This window comes from Macaca mulatta, chromosome 3 (assembly GCF_049350105.2).
Source record: "Macaca mulatta isolate MMU2019108-1 chromosome 3, T2T-MMU8v2.0, whole genome shotgun sequence".
Taxonomy (NCBI): domain Eukaryota; kingdom Metazoa; phylum Chordata; class Mammalia; order Primates; family Cercopithecidae; genus Macaca; species Macaca mulatta.
Genome location: NC_133408.1, coordinates 141,590,519 through 141,616,763, shown reverse-complemented (window position 1 = coordinate 141,616,763; position 26,245 = coordinate 141,590,519). Strand labels below are relative to the sequence as shown.

Here is a 26,245-nt window from a genome sequence, read left to right as displayed (position 1 = left end):
GATGTCCACCTTCTTGCTGTGTCTTCACAGGGCCTTTCTTGTGTGTGTGAGTGGAGAGAGAGAATACTCTGGTATCTCTGCCTCTTCATATAAGGACAAGAGTCATATCAGTTTAAGGCCTTACTCTTACGAATTTTTTAACGTTTACTACCTCCTTATAGGCCCTGTCGCCAAATGTAGTCACATAGTGGGTTAGGGCTTCATTCAGCATGTACATTTGTGTGGGGAGGATGAAAGGAGCACAGTTCGGTTCATAACAGGTATTTTCATTGTTTCTTTATATGTCTCTTTTTTCCTCTAAACCAAACCTGTCCAACCAATGGCCCATAGGCCACATGCAGCCCAGGATGGCTTTGAATGTGGCCCAACCTAGGTTCATAAACTTTCTTAAAACCTTATGAGAATTTTTAAAATTTATTTTGTTAAAGCTTATCAGCTATCATTAGTGTTAGTGTATTTTATGTTAGCTATCATTAATGTTAGCCCCAGACAATTCTTCTTGCAGTGAGGCCCAGGGAAGCCAGAAGATTGGGTACCCCTCGTCTAAACCAAGGGATAGGGAGCAGAGACTGTGTCTTGTCTTTTTTTCTCCATTGCCTAATTGCCACTGAATCTTAAAGATTAACAGTCCTAAAAATGGAAGATAATATTCTATTCCATTCTATTTTTTAGACACAGGGTCTTCTTGCTCTGTTGCTCAGGCTGGAGTGCAATGATGTGATCATAGTTCACTGCAGCCTTGAACTCCCAGGCACAAGCTATCCTCCAACCTCAGCCTCCCAACTAGCTAGGACTATAGGAGCACGCCACCATGCCCAGCTAATTCTTTTTATTTTTATTTTTGTAGAGATGGGGTCTTAATATGTTGCCCAGGTTGGTCTTGAACTCCTGACCTCAAGTAATCCTCCCACCTCACTCTCTTAAAGTGCTGGGATTACAGGTATCAGCCACCATGGTTTCTCTCTGTTGCTCAGGCTGGAGTGCGGCGGCACAGTCATGGCTCATTGCAGCCTCGACCTCCAAGGCTTGATAATTCCTCCTACCTCCACCTCCATAGCTGGAACTACAGGTTCCCCCGCCAGTCCCAGCTAATTTTTGAATTTTTTTTGTAGAGACAGGGTTTCGCATTGTTGCCCAGGCTGGTCTCAAACTCCTGGGCTAAAGCAGTCCGCCTGCCTCAGCCTGTCAAAGTACTGGGGTTACAGATGTTGAGCCATTGCATCCAGCCTGCTCCTAGAGTTCCACTTGCCCAGTACGTGAAGTCCTGCCGTGGAAATGTTTGTGCCCAGCAACATTCTGTCTTAGTTGATCCCCAGCAGAAATCTCTAGCAGCACTGTCTAGTTTGTAGGACTTCATTAAATGCTCAAAAAGTATAATTCAGCATTATAAAAAATAAGTGAATGTTTTCTCCGTATATCTTCTTCTTCTTCTTTTTTTTTTTTTTTTGAGACAGAGTCTCGCTCTGTCGTCCAGGCTGAGTGCAGTGGCATGATCTTGGTTCACTGCAACCTCCACCTCCCAGGTTCAAGCGATTCTTATGCCTCAGCCTCCCGAGTAGCTGGGACTACAGGCGTGTGCCACCACGCCCAACTAATTTTTGTGTTTTTAGTAGAGATGGAGTTTCTCCGTATTGACCAGGCCTCAAACTCCTGACCTCGTGTTCTGCCCACCTCAGCCTTCCAAAGTGCTGGGTTTACAGGCAGGAGCAACCACACCCGGCTCTCCATGTATCTTCTAAACCTTCACTTGAGAGGAAAACAAAAAGGAGAAGTGATACCAGAGTCATGGAGGAAAAGCCACTGTCTCATGAACTGACACCATGGGAGGGACATAATCACTTTTAGGAGAGATACAGCCAGAAGAAAAAAGGAAAAAGAGAGGAAGAAAGTAGCTCCTCCCTCTTTTTCTAAAGGCTTGTCATCAGAATTTCACAATATGTAATAACTTCCTGTTAAGATATACAGAAAATATAATTTGTATGCTCCCAGACCTAGGATTACAGAGAATGATGATCACAGAGCTGAAAGAGTTCAGATAAATAACTATATAAAACCTAAAGTTTTAAAAGATATTCTCCTTTGTGTCTGAAACTCTGAACTTCTTAAGTAAGCATTTGTATTTGCCCCTTTTAAAATTAGAGTTAATGGCATGGTGAAACCCTGTCTCTACTAAAAATACAAAAAATTAGCTGGGCATGGTGGCAGACGCCTGTAGTGCCAGCTACTCGGGAGGCTGAGGCAGGAGAATGGCGTGAACCTGGGAGGCGGAGCCTGCAATGTGCCGAGATCACGCCACTGCACGCCAGCCTGGGCGACAGAGCGAGACTTCATCTCCAAAAAAAAATTAGTTAATGGTGGCTAAAAAAAAAAAAAAAGCTGTTATTCCCAATGTTCAGTATACATTTACTGTGTATAAGCAACTTTTCAAAATGTTTTGCATGCATTACCTCACCTAAAACCTATTATAGTGCCTGTGTACTACTATATGTATATGTATGCTGTGTACTATGTAGATATACAGAAGATTAAACCAAGGCTCAAAAATATTAAAGACTTGATAAAAGTCACATTAGAATTCATACTAAAAACAAAAAAGACTCTGCTTTTCAAAATTCTAGACTGTTATGGAAGAACTAGAGAATTTGGGTTAAATTCCAGGGTAATTCATAAAGATGATTGACATTTTAAATTTTTTTGTTTTTTTCTTTTTAAGGAACCTTATTACTTACAGTTATATACAGCTGCAATTTGTTTTCATGATACTCTTTAAGTATATTAGCAGATTAAGTGATGTTTTAAGCTTTTGGTATGTTAGACCAGGATTCTTTGAATTGCAGGTGGCAGAAACTAAATGCAAACTAGCTTTTGCAAGAAGTTGGTTTTTTTGGTCGTTATTTTTACTGTTTATCATAAAAACTAAAAAAAACCCCAGGAAACTAGATAGAATAGTACAACAGCTGGGGTGGCCATTTGTCCCAGTTTGGCTGGGATTGTCCAACCCCAAGTTTACTCATGTTGTCCTGGTGCCTTTCACTCTCAAAAGTGTCTTGGTTTAGATGGTAAATTATATGGTCACCCTAAACACCCAAATACCCATCTCTTTAATTTACCAATGATTAACATTTTGGGATGTTTACTTATTTTGTTAAGTAAATTATATACATTGAGACATTTTACCCCTGAATACATCAATATGCATCTCTTCAAAGTAAGCACATATAACCACATTACAGTGATCACACTTAAGAAAATAACCAAAAATCTTCTAATATTTACATTTTATTTTAGGTACTCCCTGGCCGTGGATTCAGGCATGGCTGGATTGAGAGGCTCAGATAATATCTTCTTTTTGCTGTTGACTCTGGTCTTGCTGGTCACATTCTTAGGTTGGCTCTTTCTAAGTGGTGGTTAAGGTGGCCCCTAGCAATTTCATTTTTTCATAGTCTTTAGTGTTTGTGATCTAGGAGAAAGGTCTTGAAGCACCTATATTAGTCCCTGAAAAAGACTGATTGGCCCTGCTTAGGTCACTTGCCCATCTTTTTATGAACTTTTGTATTCAGACTTACTAAGACTGTGACAAGCCTAGATTACATGTCTATCCCTGTGGTGGGAGAAATAAGAATATGTGATGATGGATAAAGGAGGGAGACAAAGGTAAAGACAGTTTATATCCAGAAAGTCTAAGGGATGCTGTATAGGCAAAAACAAGATTTCCCTTCATGTAGTAATGGTTAGCATTGATGGGTGTTTAGTGGTTTCTCTGGAAACTATGCCTAAGTAAATGTGTTATTAATTCTAAGGAGATAGACCTCTATTAATAAGAAGCTCTTTATAGCTGTATTATATACACTTATCATAAGATTTCCTTATTTGTAAAACAAATAATGTACTTGAGGTTAGGGTGGTTCTCTGATTGTGATGTTACTTAGAAATGTCCTTAGATTCATATGCATCTGATTTACATTGCAGCGTTGAGGTGTACTTTAGAGACTATGTTGGGTGTTGTCTTGTTCCAAGAGTTTATTACTAAATACCATGGTTAGGCTGTGGCAGACAATAAAACAGTCTGAAAGAGCTTGTCTGTAGTAATACTTTAAACTCATTTAAATTTAGAAAAATATTTTGGCAAAAAATAATGTAAAAACAATTTTAAGAGTTTTGAAGAGGTGACTGTCAGATCTATAATTAAGCGTATTTTCTTTCCCTTTTTGTAGTTGCCGCAATAGTATTATTCTGCTCCACTTCTAGCCCACACAGCATACCTCTGACAGAGGTGATTGGGCCGATATGGCTGATGCTGCTCCTGGGAACTGTGCACTGCCAGATTGTTTCCACAAGGACGCCCAAACCTCCTCTAAGTACAGGGGGTAAAAGAAGAAGGTACTGTTTTTAAAAAGTAATCTTTTTGTACATTGATGTAATTTGAATCCACAATTGTTCTTGACTCCTCTTATCTTCATAGACTAAAATCTTATCTTGTAAGGTTGCTCTTTCAAAAAAACCACTGAGCTTCAGAATCAATTACCAAATGATTTAGTTTCTATGTTTGCTTCAAGGCCATTTTAAGACCATATGCCTGTGTTTTTGTTTGTTTGTTTCTTTTTTTCTTGAAGCTCATTTCTAGTCACTTAATATCTATGTAGACAATATATGTTAGCTAGATTGTTAATAATTCCTACTACTTATAAAATCTTGTATTTCTAAGATGCTTTGGCAAAAACAAAAACCTAGAAAAAATTTCAGCTAAATTGTATTTACTAAATGCTGTTTTGTTTTGTTTTTTTCTGTTTTTTTTTTTTTTTGAGGCAGGGTCTCACTATCTCCGTCACCTAGGCTGGAGTCCAGCTCACTGCAGCTTGGACCTCCTGGGCTCAAGTGATCCTCTCACCCCATCCTCCTGAGTAGCTGGGACTACAGGTGTATGCCACCCCACCTGACTAGTTCTTTTATTTTTTATTTTGTTTATTTATTTATTTATTTATTTTATTTATTTATTTTTTTGAGACAGAGTCTCGCTCTATCCCAGGCTGGAGTACAGTGGTGCGATCTCTGCTCACTGTAAGCACTGCCTTCCAGGTTCACGCCATTCTCCTGCCTCAGCCTCCTGAGTAGCTGGGACTACAGGCGCCTGCCACCATGCCCGGCTAATTTTTTGTATTTTTTTAGTAGAGATGGGGTTTCACTGTGTTAGCCAGGATGGTCTTGGTCTCCTGACCTGTGATCCACCCGCCTTGGCCTCCCAAAGTGCTGGAATTACAGGCGTGAGCCACCGTGCCTGGCCTATTTTTTGTAGAGACAGGGTCTCACCTTATTGTCCAGGCTAGTCTGAACTCTTGGGCTCAAGCCATCCTCCCACCTCGGCCTCCCAAGGTGCTGGGATTACAGGCATGAGCCACCATACCCCGCCACTAAATTCTGTTTGAATCCGTTTAATATTACCCTTGATTCAGTAAACATAGCGTGTCTCACTGGCCACTCAGCACACTGGAGTTTGTTTTAAGGCTCTTTTGGAGCAGGTCCTCTTTTGAATATCATTGCTAAGAGATTGTGAAATTTGTAGTTTTTGGGTGCTGAGATTTAAGCCCATCTCATTGTTAAAAGATAATACCTACATTAGATAAATAGCAATGTTGATAAATTAGATTATAATTCTCTCCGATCTAAATTTTCTTCTTTCTTCACCTGCAGATAAGTGGCATTCAAATAGGGAAGAAATGCTTTTGTAAATATTCGTCCAATGCAATCCTTACAACCTTCTGTCCACTGACCTGCCAATATAAGCAAGGACCAATACCTTAACATTTCTAGAAATTGGTCTTGACTATGCATCATGATATTTGGATTAAATTTTATCTAGTAAATCTAAATTTTATTATGTATTAAGTAAAGTTCCTGTGTTTATGGTTTCCAAATTTTTGATTGTACTACTGAGAAAGTGGTTATTAAAATATTAAAGCTGCCTTCCATTCTTAATCTCTTCTGACGAAGGAAATTAAGAAAAGCAGCCCATTTGGAAGTACATAGGGAAGGAGATGGTTCTAGTACCACAGATAACACACAAGAGGGAGCAGTTCAGAGCCACGGTACAAGCACCTCTCACAGCGTTGGCGCTGTCTTCAGAGATCTCTGGCATGCTGCTTTCTTTTTATCAGGGTTTGTATTTATTTAAGGCTTTATATGGTGTAGAGATAGCACTATCCCTTTTCTGGCACTTCAATCTCAGGTAATGAGTATTAATTACTTTAAATGTGACAGCCTCATTATGAATTTTGATAAATTATAATAGTATAGATAATGGAAAAATAGACACCATAAAGTTTATTTGGGTCATGTATAAATACATCTATATGAGAATGAATATACCAAAGCATATTTAGCTAGGATTTCTCTTTTTTTTTTTTTTTTGGGGGGTGGGGGATGGAGTCTGGCACTGTTGCCCAGGCTGGAGTGCAGTGGCATGATCTCAGCTCACTGCAACCCCTACCTTCCGGGTTCAGGTGATTCTCCTGCCCCAGCCACCCGAGTAGTTGGGATTACAGGCATTCGCCACCATGCCTGGCTAATGTTTTGTATTTTTAGTAGAGATGGGGTTTCACCATGTTGACCAGACCTCGGCCTCCCAAAGTGCTGGGATTACAGGTGTGAGCCACGGAACCCGGCCAGGATTTCTTGATTTTGGTTTCTTTTATATATTTCAAGTTCTATTTTACTTGTATTAATTGGTTAATTTATTTTTATCACCGTTTTAGGTCAGAATTGGCTGTATTAAAATGTCATGTGAATTGTATAATTTTTTTTCTAAGTTCTTGCCTCAATTATCCACAATTATCTGAAATAAAACATATAGGCATTGTTATTTAAGTTAATAAAATGTATATTATAGTATGTAATTCTACTTTTGTACAGTGTACCATGTGCATTTTTTTACTATGTAAAAATGACTTTTTGTATACAAATATACAAAAATAGCTTTTTGTATAATTTGTATAGTCGTACCATCAATGAAGACCTAACAAATAGGAAAATATAATTATAGCAAACATTAAAAAAAATTAAACCTAACTCAAGCCTGTATTATTATTATTTTGAATATTCAAAACATTTAAGGGTTATATTACTAGTTTATATATACCTATAATAAATGTGAAAAAGTTAAAAAGCTGTAATCAAAATATTGAGTGTAACTGATGAAAGGTACTAAATTAATCAAGAAAAGGGATACTGCAAATAACTATTCTGTCACTTTGTTAACTCTTTCACTAATACCATATTTCATCAATTTGTGATTGTGCTCTTAGGATAAAGTTTATCATGCATTGTAGAACTAAGCAGTTATATCCTGGGCATATTTTCGTTGATTGTAATTTTTGGGAAAGTTTTCCATATTTTAATAGTTTACAGTAACATGGCATTGAGTGATAACTCTTTCTATTCCAATCACCTATTCTTCTTCCAGAGACAGTATGTTTTGTTTTCGTTTTTTAACGGGTTGAATTCTGTCTATATCTCTCTCTTCTTTAGTCTTTTTTTAAAAAAATGTTTTACACATAACTAACTTGGATGTAATATAGCTCCCTTTTCTAACATTGGCATGCAGCAATTTAGTCACTGCAAAGTCAGTTTCTTGAGCATTTCCAGATAAGCAGTTATAAATAGCATAGTGGATATATTTCACTTTTTGGGAATCATTCATTTGTTTTGATTGTCTACAACTGATATTATGTGTAGTATTCAGTCTCCCTAAAACTGGTAGGTTGATACCTTTGGAAGTTTACTATATTTCTCTTATCAAATGAAATAGAGACTTAAATATTCCTCCTGTTGGGCAGCAGCATGACCATGATCTTGACTGCCATTTCAGTGGCTGTCCATTGTCGTGGCTAACTCACTCTGGATTTATTCTCTTTAATCATGACAGCTGTACGTCTAAATATTTTTAAAGATGTACTGTGTTTATCTGATTTGGGGGCTGGTTTGCCAGCATATGAATGAGACTTTTAAAAATATTAGGTACAAGAAGATCTTAAGAGAAATGTTAATTTTAGAAGTCCTAAGCTGAGTTCAGAGATCTTGATGATATTTTCTTCTTTCAGACTTTGTTAAGACAGGAAGTGGTTAAACTAAGCACTTATCAACTAAACACTTACCAACTTATCAACTAAGACTTAACGAAATTGTTTCTGATGATAAATTGAAAAGCTGGATACTTCCGTTATCTCTATTAACATAACTGATAGGAAAATAAATTAATAACAACATAGATATCTAAGCTTTGTGTATGGTATCTTGATGGTTTTCTAGATGTTAGGATGAGGACCACTATTCTATTTTTGTATATATATATATTTTTTAACCTATCTCACTGCGCACACTGAGAGAACCACCCTTTTTTTTTTTTTTTTTTTTTTTTTTTTTTTTGAGACAGGGTCTCACTCCTGTAGTCCTGGGTGGAGTGCAGTGGCATGATCATGGCTCACTGAAGCCTCAACCTCCCAGGCTCAGGTGATTCTCCCACTTAAGACTCTCAAGTAGCTGGGACTCTAGGCATTCGCCACCATGCCCAACTAAGAGAACCACTATTTTAAAACCCTGTATTTATAAGTTGGAAAGGTACTATTTGTCATCTCTAAGTACATTTTATTCTGAAGATAAAACTATTATTTTTGAAATGACATAGTATTTCTCATTTGAAAAATTGGGAATTACTTTAATAAACCTTTATGAACCTGACAAAGTCTAAGAAAGTATCAATTTAAAAAGATATAGAGGCTGACCACGGTGGCTCACGCTTGTAATCCCAGCACTCTGTGAGGCCGAGGCGGGTGTATCACCTGAGGTCAGGAGTTCAAGACCAATCTGGCCAACATGGTGAAACCCCATCTGTGCTAAAAATACAAAAATTAGCCGGGTGTGCTAGTGGGTGCCTATAATTGCAGCTATTTGAGAGGCCAAGGCAGGAGAATTGCTTGAACCCAGGTGATGGAGGTTGTAGTGAGATCGTGCCACTGCATTCCAACCTGGGTAACAGAGCAAGACTCTGTCTCAAAAAAAAAAAAGATACAAATCAATTGTATTTCCTAAGGATTTAGTACTTTAATTTCAATGAATTGTTATCTTAATTAATATAATTTAATTATTATATTAATATTTATATTTAATTTAATCATATTAATAATTTAATTATATTAATATTAAATATATATTTGATATTATAATTTATTACTATAATTTAATGTAGTTTAATATATTAAATTATATTTTCTACTAAAGAGATTGAATAGGATGAATTACATCTTGATTGTGTGTCGTTCAGCATAGTACTTCAGAAGTCCCATGAATCCTAAGTTTTCTTTCTTTCCTTTCATGTCCTCTAAGATTCATTTCACTGTGACAATATCGCTGAAAAACAGCAAACAGGAATTACACCTCTCACTATGTTGCCTAGGCTGGTCTGAAACTCATGGGCTCAAGCAATTCTCCCACCTTAACCTCCCAAAGTGTTGAGATTTCAGGTGTGAGCCACCACACCCAGCTTCATTAAATCTTTAATTTTCACTTTAGTGTTAAAAACAGTAAATACTAAGGCTAAATGTGACAGGAATCTTAAAGGTAGGTCAGTCAGGCATATTAGTTAACATGTGATCTAGTTTTATTCTGATTATCTGTCTCTAAATCACCAGATCAAATTAAAATACAAAAAATTAGCAGGGCATAGTGGCATGTGCCTATAATCCCAGCTACTTGGGAGGCTGAGGCAGGAGAATCACTTGAACCCGGGAGGCGGAGGTTGCAGTGAGTCAAGATGGCACCACTGCACTCCAGCCTGGGCGACAGAGCTAGACTCTGTCTCAAAAAAAGAAAAAAAAAAGAATATCTGAGAAGTACCATCCTAAGCCCTGCATTGAGTCACATGCTGGGAGGACAATGCTGAAGCTCATAAGCTGGTGGAGGAAAATCACATATAAACCACTGAAATACAGTGTTACAAATGCAAACAGAATATCCTAGGAGAACAAAGGAGGGTACAATGATCTCTGCCAAGTAGAGTCAGGAAGGCTTCACATTTCAGTTGGGTCTTGAAGTGAATTTAGACAGGGAGTTGGATATGCAATGTTTTTACAAGAAGAGTAGTTCTCAGAAATCTGATAAGGTCATAGAAACTAAGCTAAACTCAAGAAGCTAAGAATAGGAGAGTGAGCAGCTAAGGCACAGTGATGGAGGAGAGCGGCAACTTTATGATGGTTCACTGACTGGCTGAATGACTAAGTCTGGATTGCTGGGCCTTCTTGGAGGTCCTTCCCCCTCAGCATAGAAAGATATTCCTAGGAAAAGCCCTTAAGTTACCCCTGCAAGCTTCTTTAACACCCAGAACAGAATTAAATTTGTGATTTTTTTTCTCAGAGAATCATGGAATGATAGAGTCAGAAAAGATACAGAAAATCAGTCTTGTTGTTTCTAACATCCCTCAGACTCTTAGGGATTCTCAAAATGGCAAATGAAAGTCTGTAATCAATTTTCAACATTCTGAAAAACCTACCAGAAATTTGACATTTTCTGGTAGTATTAAATCACAGCTTTCTTTGGTTTGGGCTAGAGTTATATCGGATCCACATTAAACTGAGATTCTGACTGAGCTGTCTTCTAAATATAAGCTGTTTTCTCATTATTATTATTATTAGTAGTAGTAGTAGTAGTAGTATTTTTTTTGTTGTTGGAGAGGGGTTGATGGAGTCTCGCTCTGTCGCCAGGCTGGAGTGCAGTGGCACAATCTCGGCTCACTGCAACCTCTGCCTCCCGGGTTCAAGCAATTCTCCTGCCTCAGCCTCCCGAGTAGCTGGGACTACAGGCGCACTCCACCACGCCCAGCTCATTTTTGTATTTTTAGTAGAGATGGGGTTTCACCATATTGGCCAGGATGGTCTTGATCTCTTGACTTTGTGATCCTCCTGCCTTGGCCTCCCAAAATGCTGGGATTACAGGCGTGAGCCACCGTGCCTGGCCATTATTATTTTTTATTTTTTAATTTTTTTGAGATGGAGTCTTGCTCTGTCGCCAGGCTAGAATGCAGTGGTGTGATCTCAGCTCACTGCAACCTCCACCTCCCGGGTTCAAGCAATTCTCCTGCCTCAGCCTCCCAAGCAGCTGGGACTACAGGCACGTACCACCATGCTCAGCTAATTTTTGTATTTTTTAAAAGAGAAGGGGTTTCACCATGTTGGCCAGGATGGTCTTGATCTCTTGACCTCATGATCCGCCCGCCTCATCCTCCCAAAGTGCTGGGATTACAGGCATGAGCCACCAGGCCCGGCTTGTTTTCTCATTATTTTTATGCTCAATTTGGTAGACAGTTTTTCAAAATCTAGGAGTAAGCTAATACATTACTACAATATTTGCAATTTACAAATAAACATTTTCACTGATTTCATCTTAATTTATTCTTCATAACACTGTAATCACTAATAACAGCAGAGCCAGGAGGCCACCACTCTCAGGCCAGGGTTCTTTTCAACGGTTCCAAGCTTCTAGGGCTTTTTCCTTGCTGAGGGTGTTGCCAAGGGTGCACTGTGCATGTCTAGGAAATACTGCTTCTATCATGGAAGAAATAAAAGCAGTATAGAGATGTATGTCTCCTGTTTTCAAGATACTACTAACCTTGCTTCCAGGTGCCTTTGATTTGTGGTATTTGGGTTGATCTAAGAAAATAGCGTTAACTAGTTTTATGAAATGAGTATTATATGCATGAATTGTAAATGTCAGAAGGTAGATTTGTGTGTGTGTGTGTGTAATACTAAAAAATATTTCTTCCTGTACAGTAATACTTTAATTCATAATACTCGCTACTTTCTGCTTTCCATTTTTGATGAGGGATGGTGATTTTAGTATATATGTTTATTTTAAAATCAAAATGCAATTTTTCTTGCATCCTGTTTATTTTTGTGCATGTTTTAAAGTTAAATAGAATTAATTTCCCTTTTAAAAATGTAAGTAGAATTTTACAATATTTGTTTTTTAAATAAATCTCTCATCCCCACTGCCTTTACTGTATTTTTATTCCCTAAAACAAGGCAACAGGAGGAATTACTTAAACATCTGAGTCTCAGTAACCTGTGTTCCTTTTGATAAATTTTATCAATACTGTCCTTTGAGGTAGTTACTTTTGTTTATTAATGCCAACATGAGTCATATAGCAATCAGTGGTGAAACTAAACCTGCCTGGAGCAGCCACAGTTTTTGACCCTCTTTGCCTGCAGTAATTGGAATTTAGCTCTCTTGCCAATTATACTCCAGCCTAGGAGACAGAGTGAGACCCTGTCTCTCTTAAAAACAAAACAAACAAAATCACAGTTGTTTCTTGGTATCCATGGGAGATTAGTTCTGGGATACCCCCACCCACCACCACCCCCACACCCCCACAAGATACCAGCCTCTGAGGATGCTCAAGTCTTGTGTATGAATGGTATAATATTTGCATATAGCCCATGCATATCCTCTCATTTACTTTAAATCCTCTTTTAATACCTAATAACAGTATAAATGTTATGTAAATCATTATTATACTGTATTGCTTAGGAAATAATGACGAAAAAAATGTCTGTACCTGTTCAGTACAGGTGCAAGCATAGTAAGCCTAACTACATTTTCAATTTGAGGTTGGTTAAATCCACAAATATGGAACCTGTGGATGTGGAGGCCTGGCCATGACCCAGTTATTATGCTGCTTTCACCTTCTAGCTTTAGCATCTATAGATTATTCTTGCCCTAATTATTATTATGATTTCCAAGTGGTTATTTTTCTAACTCTATCATTCCTTCTACATTTATTAGTTGGCATTCTGCTTTAAAGAGAAGTTTTCCTTTATTTATTTACTCCTAGATTTCTATTTTATTCAATTTTTTACTGTCATTATTTATTTTGATGATCAGATTGACCTAATTTTGGCCATAGAACCCCTTTGAGCAATTAACCTTGCTTTCTGACATATCTGTATCAGTCTTTGAGCATTTCCTTACTTTCTGGCACAACAAAATGTTTTGGATTCAACTTGTATTTCCTCTGTCCCAGCCTGGAATCAACTATTTTTTCAAGAAGAGTAGTATATAGAAACCAAAATCTGAGTTCAAGATGTGCTTGTTGCAACTGGGGTGTTGTTAACCCCAGACCTTTTCAATGAGCAGAGCTAGAAAATGTATATTTGGCCCTTTACAATTATATTTATTTCTATAGCTATCTAGATGTATTATACACCATCAATTTGCATTGATAGCTCCAATTCAAATACAGTCCTGCAGGGTTCATTCTATCTCTCCCTTTTTTTGTTTTTTGTTTTTTTTTTTTTTTTTGAGACGGAGTCTCACTCTGTCACCCAGGCTGGAGTGCAGTGGCGCGATCTCGGCTCACTGCAAGCTCTGCCTCCTGGGTTCACGCCATTCTCCTGCCTCAGCCTCCCGAGTAGCTGGGACTACAGGTGCCCGCTACCACGCCCGGCTAATTTTTTCGTAGTTTTTTTAGTAGAGATGGGGTTTCACAGTGTTAGCCAGGATGGTCTCAATCTCCTGACCTTGTGATCCACCCGTCTTGGCCTCCCAAAGTGCTGGGTTTACAGACATGAGCCACCGCGCCCGGCCTCTTCTTCTTTTTATATCTTCTTTCTCTATCAGTGAGAAAGATTTGATTCCCATTATCCTCAATATGTTTACTTATTCCAATTGTCGCCTTTATATAGGTCAACTTCTAACCCTGCCAGGCTGCATCTGGTACTCTTCTCTAATATTATCCTAAATGGGCTTCCATTATTGACTATCACTGGGCTGCTCTTGCTGTCCCACTCCATTGATATTCTTGCAAGTGCTTTCATTACCAGCTACTACCAGGCTGCCTCTGCTTGTAAACTCTGAGAATAATACTTACATTTAGCATTTTTCTTTTGCCACTGCAGCTTAGTTTGCAACTTACCTCCATAGGGTTCATGAGAAGCATCAAATACCTACTACAGCTTAGTAAATTACTGTTCTTGTCTCCTGAGAGTGTAACATGAACTTTGAGGAGATAGTGGGGAGAGCAACAACCCAGAGAAGATTGGAAGGAAGCAGAGGTAAGGACAGGAGGAACTGAGAGATAGCTGAAAGGTATCATTTGGGATGAATGCTACCGGTACTCTTTCTCCTGGTTTCACATAGTATTTACCCTGCCCTGTTAAGGAAAGAATACATTCTCCTTAGAAAAATGGTTAAAGCAACAGTTACTACAGACTCAAAGACCCTTTTACTGGCCTACCCCCACCCCCCTACCTTACCCTTTTTTAACCCTGTAGAGTCTGATTCATTCTACACGTTCCCAAATTTTCAGCCACTATTTCTACTTCGACTGCTGGCCTCCAGGCTCATGTTTTCAGCTGCCTACTAACATTTCTCAGAGTGTTCCATCTTTCTTCCTAAATAAATTTCTCTTCTTGCATATATTGTCTGATTAATGGTTCTACCAACTTTTCCATCTTCTTTGACCTAATTTATCCCCCTTTTCGTCTCCCTTCTCAGCCCAGTCTGATTTTCATGAACCTTTTTAAATACCTTTCCAGTACATTCTCTCTTCCTTATCTTTGAGTTTCTGACATTTTCAGGATATCAAGTAACTTAACTTCATTTGGTCTTTTTCCACATCTGCACATTGCACAGTGTTCAAGGGAGAGGTAAAGGAAACAATAACTAATGTTTTGGTCACTTTCTCTCCCAGAGAAAGTAACATGTTTCCTCTGCATCTTTTATTTTCTATTTTTTGCCCATTTTCCTCTCTCCTGTAATTCATGTTCCTCCCTCTCCCCATCCTCTTTATCCTATGGCTTATTGTTCCCTTGGTCTCTCCATGCTTCTGAGGATCATACAGAAAGTAAAGGATCTGGAGATTTGACTTTTCAGTCTTGCAACTCTGTGGAGATGTGCTCTGAATGACTAAAAAGCACTGGAGCTCTGTAGAGCATATGGGAAATGATGGTCTTTTTGGAACCTTGCAGAAGAAGGACAAGGAAGGAAAGGGGCCAGTTTGCATAAGACAGAAACTTTCTAGGTTGATGAGTGTGTTAAGAAATCCTAACAGGCAGTTTCCCGGAGAGTGGGCAGTTTGAGGTAGTATGGAGAATATAATTAACTTAATAGTCAGAAGGTCTGTACTCTAGTGCAAGCTTTGCTTCTAACTGTCTGCGTGACCTTAAATAAGTCACTTAGACTGGTTCTTGTTCCTTGTTTCCAAAATGAGCATTTTGAATAGGTGAGTTTTAAGGTCCTGCTCAGTTCCAAAATACAGATTCCAATAGAACTGAGTAACTTAGTGTTAAAACTAATGTGGGGTTTTTTGGTATGTGTGCATTTTTATTTTTATTTATTTTTATTTTTTTTTTTTTTTGAGACGGAGTCTCACGCTGTTGCCCAGGCTGGAGTGCAGTGGCGCGATCTCGGCTCACTGCAAGCTCCGCCTCCTGGGTTCACGCCATTCTCCTGCCTCAGCCTCCTGAGTAGCTAGGACTACAGGCGCCCGCCACCGCGCCCGGCTAATTTTTTTTTTGTATTTTTAGTAGAGACGGGGTTTCACTGTGGTCTCGATCTCCTGACCTTGTGATCCGCCCGCCTTGGCCTCCCAAAGTGCTGGGATTACAGGCTTGAGCCACCGCGCCCGGCTGTGTGCATTTTTTAAAAACTTTTGGTTTTTGACCTAACTGAAGGCAATATACTATTTTTATTTTTCCTTACTTGCAAAATTGATACCTCCAACAAAAATTCAAGGGAATTTATTTAAATATAATTGCTTTAAAAATGTTTTATGATAGACTTAATCTGCATTGAGCACATTTTAATTTTGTGTGGGACTAACTTCATATTTCTACTAACCATTTCCTTTGAATAACTGTTCTTTCACCCGCTGTAGTCTTTGAAGAGGACTCAAGTGTTTGCCTGTTAGTAAAAAACATCTTATTTCCCATGTTATATTTTGTATGTTGAAAAAAAATTTATTCTTATAAATATCCTCAATTCTAGCCCTTTAGATATTTATAAGCTGCATTATTACTAATATCTTTTCCAGAGATTATTTCAGTGGGTGAAAGAGATTACTCTTTTATTTTCTTTGTGTTCTTTTTCACTTCTTATATTATTTAGAAACTTATTTAAAATTTTCCTTTTTTTATATCTTTTTATGTTACAAAAGACCTGTGTCTTCATTGTATATTAAAATGAGTTGTGTACTAAAATGAATTTATCAAACTAAGTTAAACCATGAATTGCAACTTAACCTGACAGATCATTTTTTAAATAAACTTCAAAATATATTTTTAATCAGAAATGGGCAAAATTTTGTTTCTAGATTTTGTTCAAAGACCATTTGATTTACTAAGAATTTTTTGATAAGTTAGGGCATGTCTCCTAGAATTGTTGTCTGTAAGACCTCAAAACCTTTGAAGTAAGCTGAAATAGGAGACATTAATTTACATGTTTATTCTAGCTGTTAGATATATTTCTAAATTATTTATTATACAAATAGGATGGTCATTAAAATTTAGAGAAGTAGCTATCTGATGTAACTATTAACAGATTATAATTGCTATCAGTAACCTATCCAAAATAAGCTAAGTCCAAACATTCTCCTGCATATTTTAATTTTTAGATCAAAGAAAGCAAAGAATTCAATTGATAAATCAACTGAAACTGACAATGGCTATGTATCCCTTGATGGGAAAAAGACTGTTAAAAGCAGTGAAGATGGAATACAAAACCATGAACCTCAGTGTGAAACTATTCAACCAGAAGAGACAGCCTGGAACGCAGGAACACTGCGTTCCAGGGATGGTCCTAGCAAAGTACGTGTGATTTTTAAAATAGTTTGCCTGTGTGATTTTATATTAGCTAATATGAAGTGACTTAGATATAGTAGTTGCCCTTGAACTATTTTCTCCAGAATTAATTCTGTGAGCCTTTGTAACACGAAACTGTAAATGAGATAAAGTGTTGTGATTAAACTTGATTGACGATATAATCTGACACCTTCTGAATTGATGGCTTCAGTTTTTCCAAAATGTTTTTTTTGAGACAAGGTCTTAACTCTGTTATCCAGGCTGCAGTGAGATGGTGTGATCTTGGCTCACAGCAGCCTCAGCCTCCCAGGCACAAATGATCTTCCCGCCTCAGCCTCCTGAGTAGCTAGAACTACAGGCAGGTACCACCATGCCCAGCTAATTTTTTTTTTTTTTTTTTTTTTTTTTCTGTAGAGACAGGGCTTAGCCATGTTGCCCACACTGGTCTCGAACTTTTGGACTCAAGCAATCCACCCACCTCAGCCTTCCAAAGATCTGGGATTATAGGCATGAGCCACTGTGGCTAGCCCCAAAACGTTAAAAGCACTTTATAACTTACAGTTGTTGTTTGTTAAGCCTTTTTCTTTCCCTACTTCTATGTGTGTAAGAATTTGCACTAAGTGGAACATGTAATAATTCAGAAAGCTGAACTAGGAAACCAGTTTTCCATTCATGTTCTCTATAAGAAGATACCTTGTTTTTCCTGCATTCATTACCTGTGGTGTCAACATATCTGTTTTGTTTTCTTTTGTTTTGTTTTTAATCTGGAAAAAATCTTACTGGGGACATATTTGTTAAAGAGAACAATTATTTCTTTACTTTTCCAAAATAGAGAGACTCTGGTTTATTGCAACAAAGCTTAATGTGATGTCTCTATTTCTTTGCTTCACTGAATTTTTTTTGGTTGAACAGTTTATTCTTTAGAAGCTGTTACTGTAAAAAATATAGAGAGAGTCAAATTAAAAGATGTTACCTCTGTTACATTTGGGAATGTGAGCATGAACATATTGTGTTGAGGAAAATAAAGAAAAGAGGATTCTCTAATTTTGGGTAAAGTATATGTTACTACTTGAATGTTCATGTATTTTCAGTACCAGTAACCATAGTACAGCATGGGCCTGCAATGAATGTAGTCCCTCACTCTGATTTTAGATTTTTTTCAGCATTTAGCTCTGATGATGTGAGCCTCTCATCACTGTTATCATTCAGCAGATAAATTTTCAGTCATACAGCTTTCAAACACGTTTTCAGGCTTGTATTAATATTACATAGTAAAGTTGTATGAGGAACATGAAAATATCAATAAAACGTATGCTTTAGAGTCATTTAATTTCATAATTTCTAAACTCTGGATGTCTTTTACACATTGATGTGTGTAGAATGTTGTCTGATATGTGCACACATGCAGTTGCTATTTACTTCCTCTTGTCCTATAAACCATTATTAAATTAGTGGTGTGTCTTACAATTGATGGCTTTTCCAGTTTGAAAAAATAGTATAATATGTTCTTTCACCTTCTTTTAAGTGGTCTCTGTTCTGCTTTTCTCCTGTTTATATTTCTTTTTGTTTGTTTGTTTGTTTTTTGAGACATGGTCTCACTGTGTTGCCCAGGCTGGAGTTCAGTGGTGCGATTATAGCTCACTGCAGCCTAAAACTCCTGTGCTCAAGTGATCCTCTCACCTCACTCTCCCGAATAGCTGGGAGTACAGGTGTGCACTGCTATGCCTGGCTGATTTTTTATTTTTATCTTTTTTAAGAGACTGAGTTTCGCTCTGTTGCCCAAGCTGGTCTCGAACCCCTGGCCTCAAACAGTCCTCCCACCTCAGCCTCCCAAAGTGCTGGGATTACAGTCTTGAGCCACTGTGCCTGGCATATTTCTTGTTTTTGGAAACTGTTTCAAATCCTTTTATGAACAGAAATATTATGGGATAATATTTGACAAATGGCTATTGAAGTACTTTTAAAAGTAAAAATGCTTTAAAAGTATAGTCACTGATTTAAGATATTTTTTCAGAAAATCAGGTAATACTAATTAGTTACTTTGTGGTAGTTGAGGATATTTTGAAGTTATGTGTATATATGTATGTGTAATTTCAAATTTCATAGTTTAAAAGCTAAAAGGTTGGTTAGAAATTACCTATAATCCTCTTTGTGTACTCCCCACTTAGGATACCCAAAGGAAAGTAACAAATGTCTCTGATGAAGTCTCCAGTGAGGAAGGTCCTGAAACAGGATACTCATTACGTCGTCACGTGGACAGGACTTCTGAAAGCGTTCTTCGGAATAGAAAGTCACACCATTATAAGAAACATTACCCTAATGAGGTATATACTTTGTCCTTAAGTATATACATACATATCTATTTTATATGTTACTAATTTATAACTTCTTTCAACAATTAAAAATTGTTGAAATAAATATTTCACATTATTATCAATATTTATTGTTGTGTGATCTGGATTTATAAAATAGCAGTTTTATGTTTATGTATTGCACATGTATTGATAGATAGCCACATATTTGAGCTCACTTTGTGCATTATTTTTGAAGACTCATACATTGCTTGTTGTTTGCTTTTAACGAAGATCATTCTGGAGAGAGAATCTGCACACTCCTATGTTCACTTTTCTACAATTTGAAAGGCTTTATACATTTGATCATAGCAAAGTTATTATTTTTAAGTAACTTCCTTCACATTGCTGTCACCAGTTATTAAGTCCCCATACTGCAAAATTCAGTTTTTTTTCTTTGTTTCCCTTTTTCCTTATTAATTTTTATTGTCTCTAAACCCTTTTCAACTATATCATATCTCTTGAGCTTAAAATTATTTAAAGAATTTCATTCAGTTGTATTTTCAGTTTCTAATCTGAGGGTAGAACATTTGGCTTTAAGGCAAATAAATTACACTGTTTATCACTTTTTTATAAACATTACCTTTTACTCTTTTTGAGCTATGTTAGTATTTTTTTCCTTGATGGTTTTGGGTTAAACTTGTAAAAAAAAACACATGTTATGCTATGCTGGAATATGATTGCCTTCAGAGTATTAAGATTAGAAGAGTTACTATTCTTGGCACACTCTGCTTTGTAGTTGTGTCTCTAGTTAATCTTTCTGGTGATTGTGGTTTTGTTTCTTTTCCCAGTGGTTGCCATTAGGCAGACACTAATGCCAGTGTGTCTGCTCCATTGCCTCTTCACCCACGTCATTTGATGTAGTGTCCCTTGTTCCTAAACCAGATAACCAAGCTTGTAAAATTTTGTCTTACTGTATGTACTGTTAGAAGTCAGTTGGTGCTGCAAGGGAGCTGGGGGGCTGTTTGACCTCTCTCCCAGAATAAATTATTTGGCAGTAGAGGTATTTTTCTTACTCCATGATCTTTGCTCTTGTTGGTTTGCAACTGTATTTTAAACGATTGAGGTTCTTGAAGGGCAGAACATTATTCAACCTATTAATTTTAACTTTTAAATTAAAAAGTTGCTTAAAATCTTGATTTCCAGCTAAGTAAGGCTGATAGTAAGCATTGGTTGATTCACATCTTTTTTAATGATATAAGAAATTACGTGAATATAAAATATGGCTATAAAATTCTTCATCTATAAAGTGAAGAATGTAGACTAGGTGATATTTTAAAAGCTGCATTCAGTTCTCAAAAATTTTTACTCTTAAACCAGCTTTAAAGGGCTTTTCTAAAAAAAAGCAAAATAAAGCCTCCTTTGAATAAATAAAATGGAAACAGAAGATTTGTAGTGCTCTTTTGCATTTTTATTTATAAATTTAAATTTATTTTATAAATTACTGTACTCTCTTCAAATTACTAGTAATGTTTTTTCTTTAAGAGTGAGGTATGAAAAAATCATTTGGACCCACCCAAACACAAATGAGCAAGCATCTCTAGCACCTAGATTGTGCCATTTATCACTAAGTAAACAAAACAAAACAAAAACAAAACAACTTCTTGAAGAAGTGACTGATTCCTGGTTGTTGTTTGTTGCAGGAAATACACAAAATGACCGTGGAACCTCTTACAATATGAGACAGAGCAAGGAAGCTATCAAAGACTACTAAGGTCTTTTCAGAAAGACTTGGGAGCCAAAGATAGAGTAGTTTGAACTTTAGTTTTTCTTTATAAAAGTATTCCAATGATAAACGAAAAACAAAATGAAAAAGAAAATTCTTTGGGGAAGTATTTTGTGCATGGATGGGATTGGTGGGCTTTATTGTAAGATAATGGGTCAGGAACCTAGCCATTCGTTGTAAGCCTCCCAGATGGCGATATCTATAGATAAACTTTTTAGGGGCATGTATTTTTTAGGGAAGAATCGTCCAATCTTCTAGTGGGATGGCAGTAGTAGGTAATAAAACAGGCTGCTCTGGTGTTTGGCACCAAAGGAACTGGGGATGAGGTGGGAATCTTGTCATATAATGTGTAGACTTTCATTTAATCCCCGTTTTTTGCCTTTTTCTACTCTCTACTATATCTAGTTGACTTCTTCCAGTGTTCTGTTGGGAGGAGTTACTTGGTTATCTGGGATGCAGGAGGCATCCTAGGGAACTGACAGCTTCTTTTAAGTGTTTCTTCTGTTTCCTACTCTGTCTTGCTTTGTTCAACTCTACAAATATTGTTCAATTTTTACTCCCAATTGTAGGTTAGCTTTTCATCTCAGAAAGGTAACATTTGATGAGAAGCATAATGAAGAAACCATGGGCTTGGAGTTAGACTATTTAAATGACCTTGGGAAAATTATTTAACTTCTGAGTTTTTTTAAACAATTTTCCTTCCACCCCCCCAAAAAACATTTATGTTTTAAGTTCATATTCCCTTCAAATAAATACTGTGTGTTCTCTAAATTTGATTATATGTTCGGTTTGGGCGTCTCAAGATTTGAAATGATGAGCAGTACAAACCAAAACAAATGTGTTTTAATTTGAACTGTTCAATTCTAAAATTTTCTTTTTTTACACTTTATTTGGCAATTTGTAGTTATATTCACTATTAATCACACAAATATTGTAGATAGTTTTTAGGTTTTTTTTTTTTTTTTTGAAACAGAGTTTCACTCTCCTTGCCCAGGCTGGAGTGCAGTAGCGTGATCTCGGCTCACTGCAACCTCTGCCTCACAGGTTCAAGTGATTCTCCTGCCTCAGCTAATTTTTGTATTTTAATGGGGTTTCACCATGTTGGCTAGGCTGGTCTTGATCCACCCACCTGGACCTCCCAAAGTGCTGGGATTATAGGGGTGAGCCACCGCTCCCAGCCAGATTTTTAAATGTATAAAATGACTCACTTGGCCAGGTGCGGTGCTCACGCCTGTAATCCCAGCACTTTGGGAGGCTGAGGCGGGCAGATCACGAGGTCAAGAGATCAAGACCATCTTGGCCAACATGGTAAAACCCCATCTCTACAGAAAATACAAAAATTAGCTGACTGTGGTGGCACGCGCCTGTAGTCCCAGCTACTTGGGAGGCTGTGGCAGGAGAATCGCTTGAACCCAGGAGGCAGAGGTTGCAGTAAGCCAAGATCACGCCACTGCCCTCCAGCCTGGTGACAGAGTAAGATTCCATCTAAAAAAAACCCACTTATTAATCTGCATTTGGCAAAAAACACTTCTAAAGAATTATATATATTTTCTTAATCAGGTAATCATTAATTAGTTTCAGTTAAAGTCATCAGGCCTTTAATCCTGTTACTATTTCCAAATCTGATTAGCAAGTCTGCATCAGAAGTTATAGATAATAAACTATCTTTATCACAAATTTTAAATTAGCAATTATTAAAAGCTTAATGCTTTCTGTGCCTTGCTAATGAAAACTAGTGACATTAGAGAACCTGAAATATTTTTGGAGTGCTGTTTATAAAACAAAGCAGAGTGATTTTTGTCTTCTTCTTCTTTCTATATTTATTTTGTTTTTACTTATTAATCATTTTCTTCTCTTTTAAAAGTTTTTCTTTTTACTTCTTTCTAAACAAACAGCCATTCTCCCACAAACACTCTATTAACACACTGTAGATTCATAATCCCCATTCTAATATCAGTAGATTAATTGCTAATATTGTACCTCATTCACTCGAGGTATTTTGTTACCTGTGGTAAGGAGATGGCCCCAAAAAAAAAAAAAAATCCGTCTTTTGTGGACTTGTAGTGTATTGAGATTTGCAATCTATTTGAGAATATTAAACACATGAATATTAAGACAGACAATATTGGTCGCACATGCGGTGGCTCACACTTGTAATCCCAGCACTTTGGGAGGCTGAGGTGGGCGGATCCCTTGAGCTCAGAAGTTAGAGACCCACCTGTGCAACATGGCGAAACCCCATCTCTCAAAAAGAAAAAAAACAAAGTACAAAATTTAGCCAGGCGTGGTGGTACATGCATGTAGTCCCGCTTCAAAAAAAAGAGGCCAGTGCCATGGCTCACCCCTGTAATCCCTGCACTTTGGGAGGCTGAGGTGGGTGGATCACTTGAGGTCGCGAGTTCCAGACCATTCTGGCCAACATGGTAAAACCCCATCTCTACTGAAATACAAAAATTAGCCTGGTGTGGTGGCGGGCTCCTGTAGTCCTAGTTACTCAGGAGTAACTAGGTATATGTAGGTAACCTGTGTATATATATACATATGTGTGTGTGTATATATATAGAGAGAGAGAGATTGATTCTGGAAAGCAGTGCAAAATTTATTGTCAAATGAATATAAATAATAACTCACTTCAGGCCGGGCTTGATGGCTCACGCCTGTAATCTCTGTACTTTCGGAGGCCAAGGTGGGTGGATCACCTGAAGTCAAGACCAGCCTGGCCAACATGGTGAAACCCCATCTCTACTAAAAATACAAAAATTAGCCAGTTGCAGTGGCATGCATCTGTAACCCCAGCTACTCGGGAGGCTGAGGCAGGAGAATCACTTGAACCTGAGAGGTGGAAGTTGTGAGTGGAGATTACGTGTCACTGTACTCCACCCTGGGCGACAGAGTGAGCCTCTGTCTCAAAATAATAATAATAATAATAATAACTCACTTCAGGGACAAAGTGATCACTCTAGGTAGGTGGCTTTAAGGTAGCATTTGTTGAGCCCCTGCTTTGTGCCAGGTTTGTATTCAAAGTTCCCATGCTCATTTAATTTTTAACAGCTTTTTAAAGGAGTGCAGGATTAATGATAAGAGGTAGGAGCATAATTAAGGCCTAGGGTGGAACATAATCAAAGCAAAGAACAAGCCATGCTTAGGGACTCAGGAGTAGCCTACTGTCACTGGAGAAAAAGGTTGTGGTATGTAGTGGAAGACAAGGTCAAAAAGTAGCACATATGAAGATGAACATGCTAGGTGAAGGAGTCAGAACTTTATCCAGGGGAGCAGTGAGAAGCCAAGGAAAGATTTCGACTAGAGGAGTCAAAGAACAGCTGTGCTTTAGGAAGGTTAATCTGGAAAGAAGAGGAAGGCCTTTTAGGCAAAGATCAATTAGGAGGTGCTTATAGCAATGAAGGTATAAATGATAAAGTCTGAACACGGTGATAGCACAGGAAAGACAAAGGAATATAATGCATTTTAAAGGTACATGACAAATCTAGTCACAGAGGACAGCAGAAAAAAAAAACAAAAGAATTTGAACGTACCTGACTATAAAGGATGGCTATGACCATGATTTATTCAGTAAAAGTTATTTTTAATTAATTTAAATCAAAATTTTACTCATTTTTATTTTGTACATTACAGACTCCCAGGATAAAGTAAACTGATTAGAAATTATTTAACTTGTTTTAGTTTTTTACTTTTATACCACAGATTATCTCAAGAACATGAATTGGCAATTACCTTCTTGGTTTAGATACCAATTTTATGTTGATTTCACTTCCATTTGCAAAACAAAAACAGTAGATAAATCCATTCTTGCTTAAAAAAAAAAAGAAGACTAGAATAAGAAAATACAGTCATTCCTTGGTATCCACGTGGGATTGGTGGATATCCTGCCCTTCTACAAATACCAAAATCCGAGGATTCTCAAGTCTCACGGTCAGCCCTGTGGAACCTGATGACACATAAAGTCAGCCCTCACCCTCCAGTTCTCCAAAACTGTGGGTTCTGCATCTCAGGAATATTGTATTTTATCTGCAGATGTGGAATGCATGGATATGGAAGGCCAATGGTATCGCCATTAATAACATCAATTAAAGTCAGTTAATGTTCACCGTGCAGACCATATGCACTTAGACTACTCTCTGTGCCTGAGTTGTGAACTTCATATAAAGTTTAAGAGAAAATAGATACAACCCTTGTATGCAAAGTAATATCTGAGCTGAAATATGAAATCAAATAAATTTTGATGTGAGGGTTTTTTATTACTGAATAAAAACTAATATATTTTGTAATGTTTTGCTGTCTCACTGTCTTTTGAGGGTGTATTTGTTGTTTTAGCAAAAAGTATCAATATACGGGTTCTGTAGAATCCTTTGAGTTGGAAAGGGTACATAAATTGTATTAATGTCAAAGAATATCTTGATTTCAGGATGCCCCTAAATCGGGTACTAGTTGCAGCTCTCGCTGTTCAAGTTCCAGACAGGATTCTGAGAGTGCAAGGCCAGAATCTGAAACAGAAGATGTGTTATGGGAAGACTTGTTACATTGTGCAGAATGCCATTCATCTTGTACCAGTGAGACAGATGTGGAAAATCCTCAAATTAATCCATGTGTGAAAAAAGAATATAGAGACGACCCTTTTCATCAGGTTGGTTTATGGTTTTGGCTTATGTGGAGCTATCAGTCAAGCTCCTTTGAATTTATGTTCAAATTTTACAGAGAAGAAAAAGCTTACATTCAAGCTTATATTTCTGTAATTTTTTTTCTTTTTATGTGAGCTGTGGTCTGGCTTCATCAAAACATAGAATCTCAGTACTTACATTGTGGTTATGTATGTTCCTGAAAGGTTATTGGTAATTGGAGTTTTGTAAGTCAAATCTGTGTGTTAGGTGCATTAGTACTTTCTTACTCAACATACTTTGTGGCCAGATGCATGTACACCTTGGTCTAAACTCCACCTATAAGATTATATTCACAAATCTACATCTCATGAATATCAAATTTGTGTCTCCAAGTGCCCATAGTAATGCTATCCAATGGAAATATTATGAGAATCAGATATATAATTTTAAATTTTCTAGAAGCCTCATTAAATTTTTTTAAGGGGAAATTCTAATATGTTTTATTTAGTCCATTATATTCAAAATAGCACTTTAACATATAACTAATATGAAAAATATTAATGAAATATTTTAGATTTTTAATACTAAATCTTCAAAATCCAATGTAAACACTTAGAGCACATCTCATTTTGGACTAGCCACATTTCTTTTTTTTTTTTTTCTTTGAGATGGAGTCTCACTCTTTTCACCCAGGCTGGAGTACAATGGCACGAT

The 26,245-nt window shown here is 37.3% G+C and overlaps 1 protein-coding gene across 12 annotated transcripts in view; it reads left to right on the top strand.

Annotated features, from left to right (window-relative positions):
- The window catches only part of PHTF2 (putative homeodomain transcription factor 2), a 159,056-nt gene that overhangs the window by 106,892 nt on the left and 25,919 nt on the right, over window positions 1–26,245 (top strand). For 6 of the 12 annotated variants that reach the window (XM_077994534.1, XM_028844775.2, XM_015134052.3 and 3 more), the window contains 5 exons: window positions 4,215–4,380; window positions 5,989–6,153; window positions 16,652–16,844; window positions 19,007–19,162; window positions 25,339–25,557. In XM_077994534.1, coding sequence (XP_077850660.1) covers window positions 4,295–4,380; window positions 5,989–6,153; window positions 16,652–16,844; window positions 19,007–19,162; window positions 25,339–25,557 — 819 coding nt within the window. In that variant the 5' untranslated portion in view covers window positions 4,215–4,294. The remainder of the gene's footprint in view (window positions 1–4,214; window positions 4,381–5,988; window positions 6,154–16,651; window positions 16,845–19,006; window positions 19,163–25,338; window positions 25,558–26,245) is intronic. The other 6 variants (XM_028844773.2, XM_077994532.1, XM_077994530.1 and 3 more) reach the window with 3 other exon arrangements.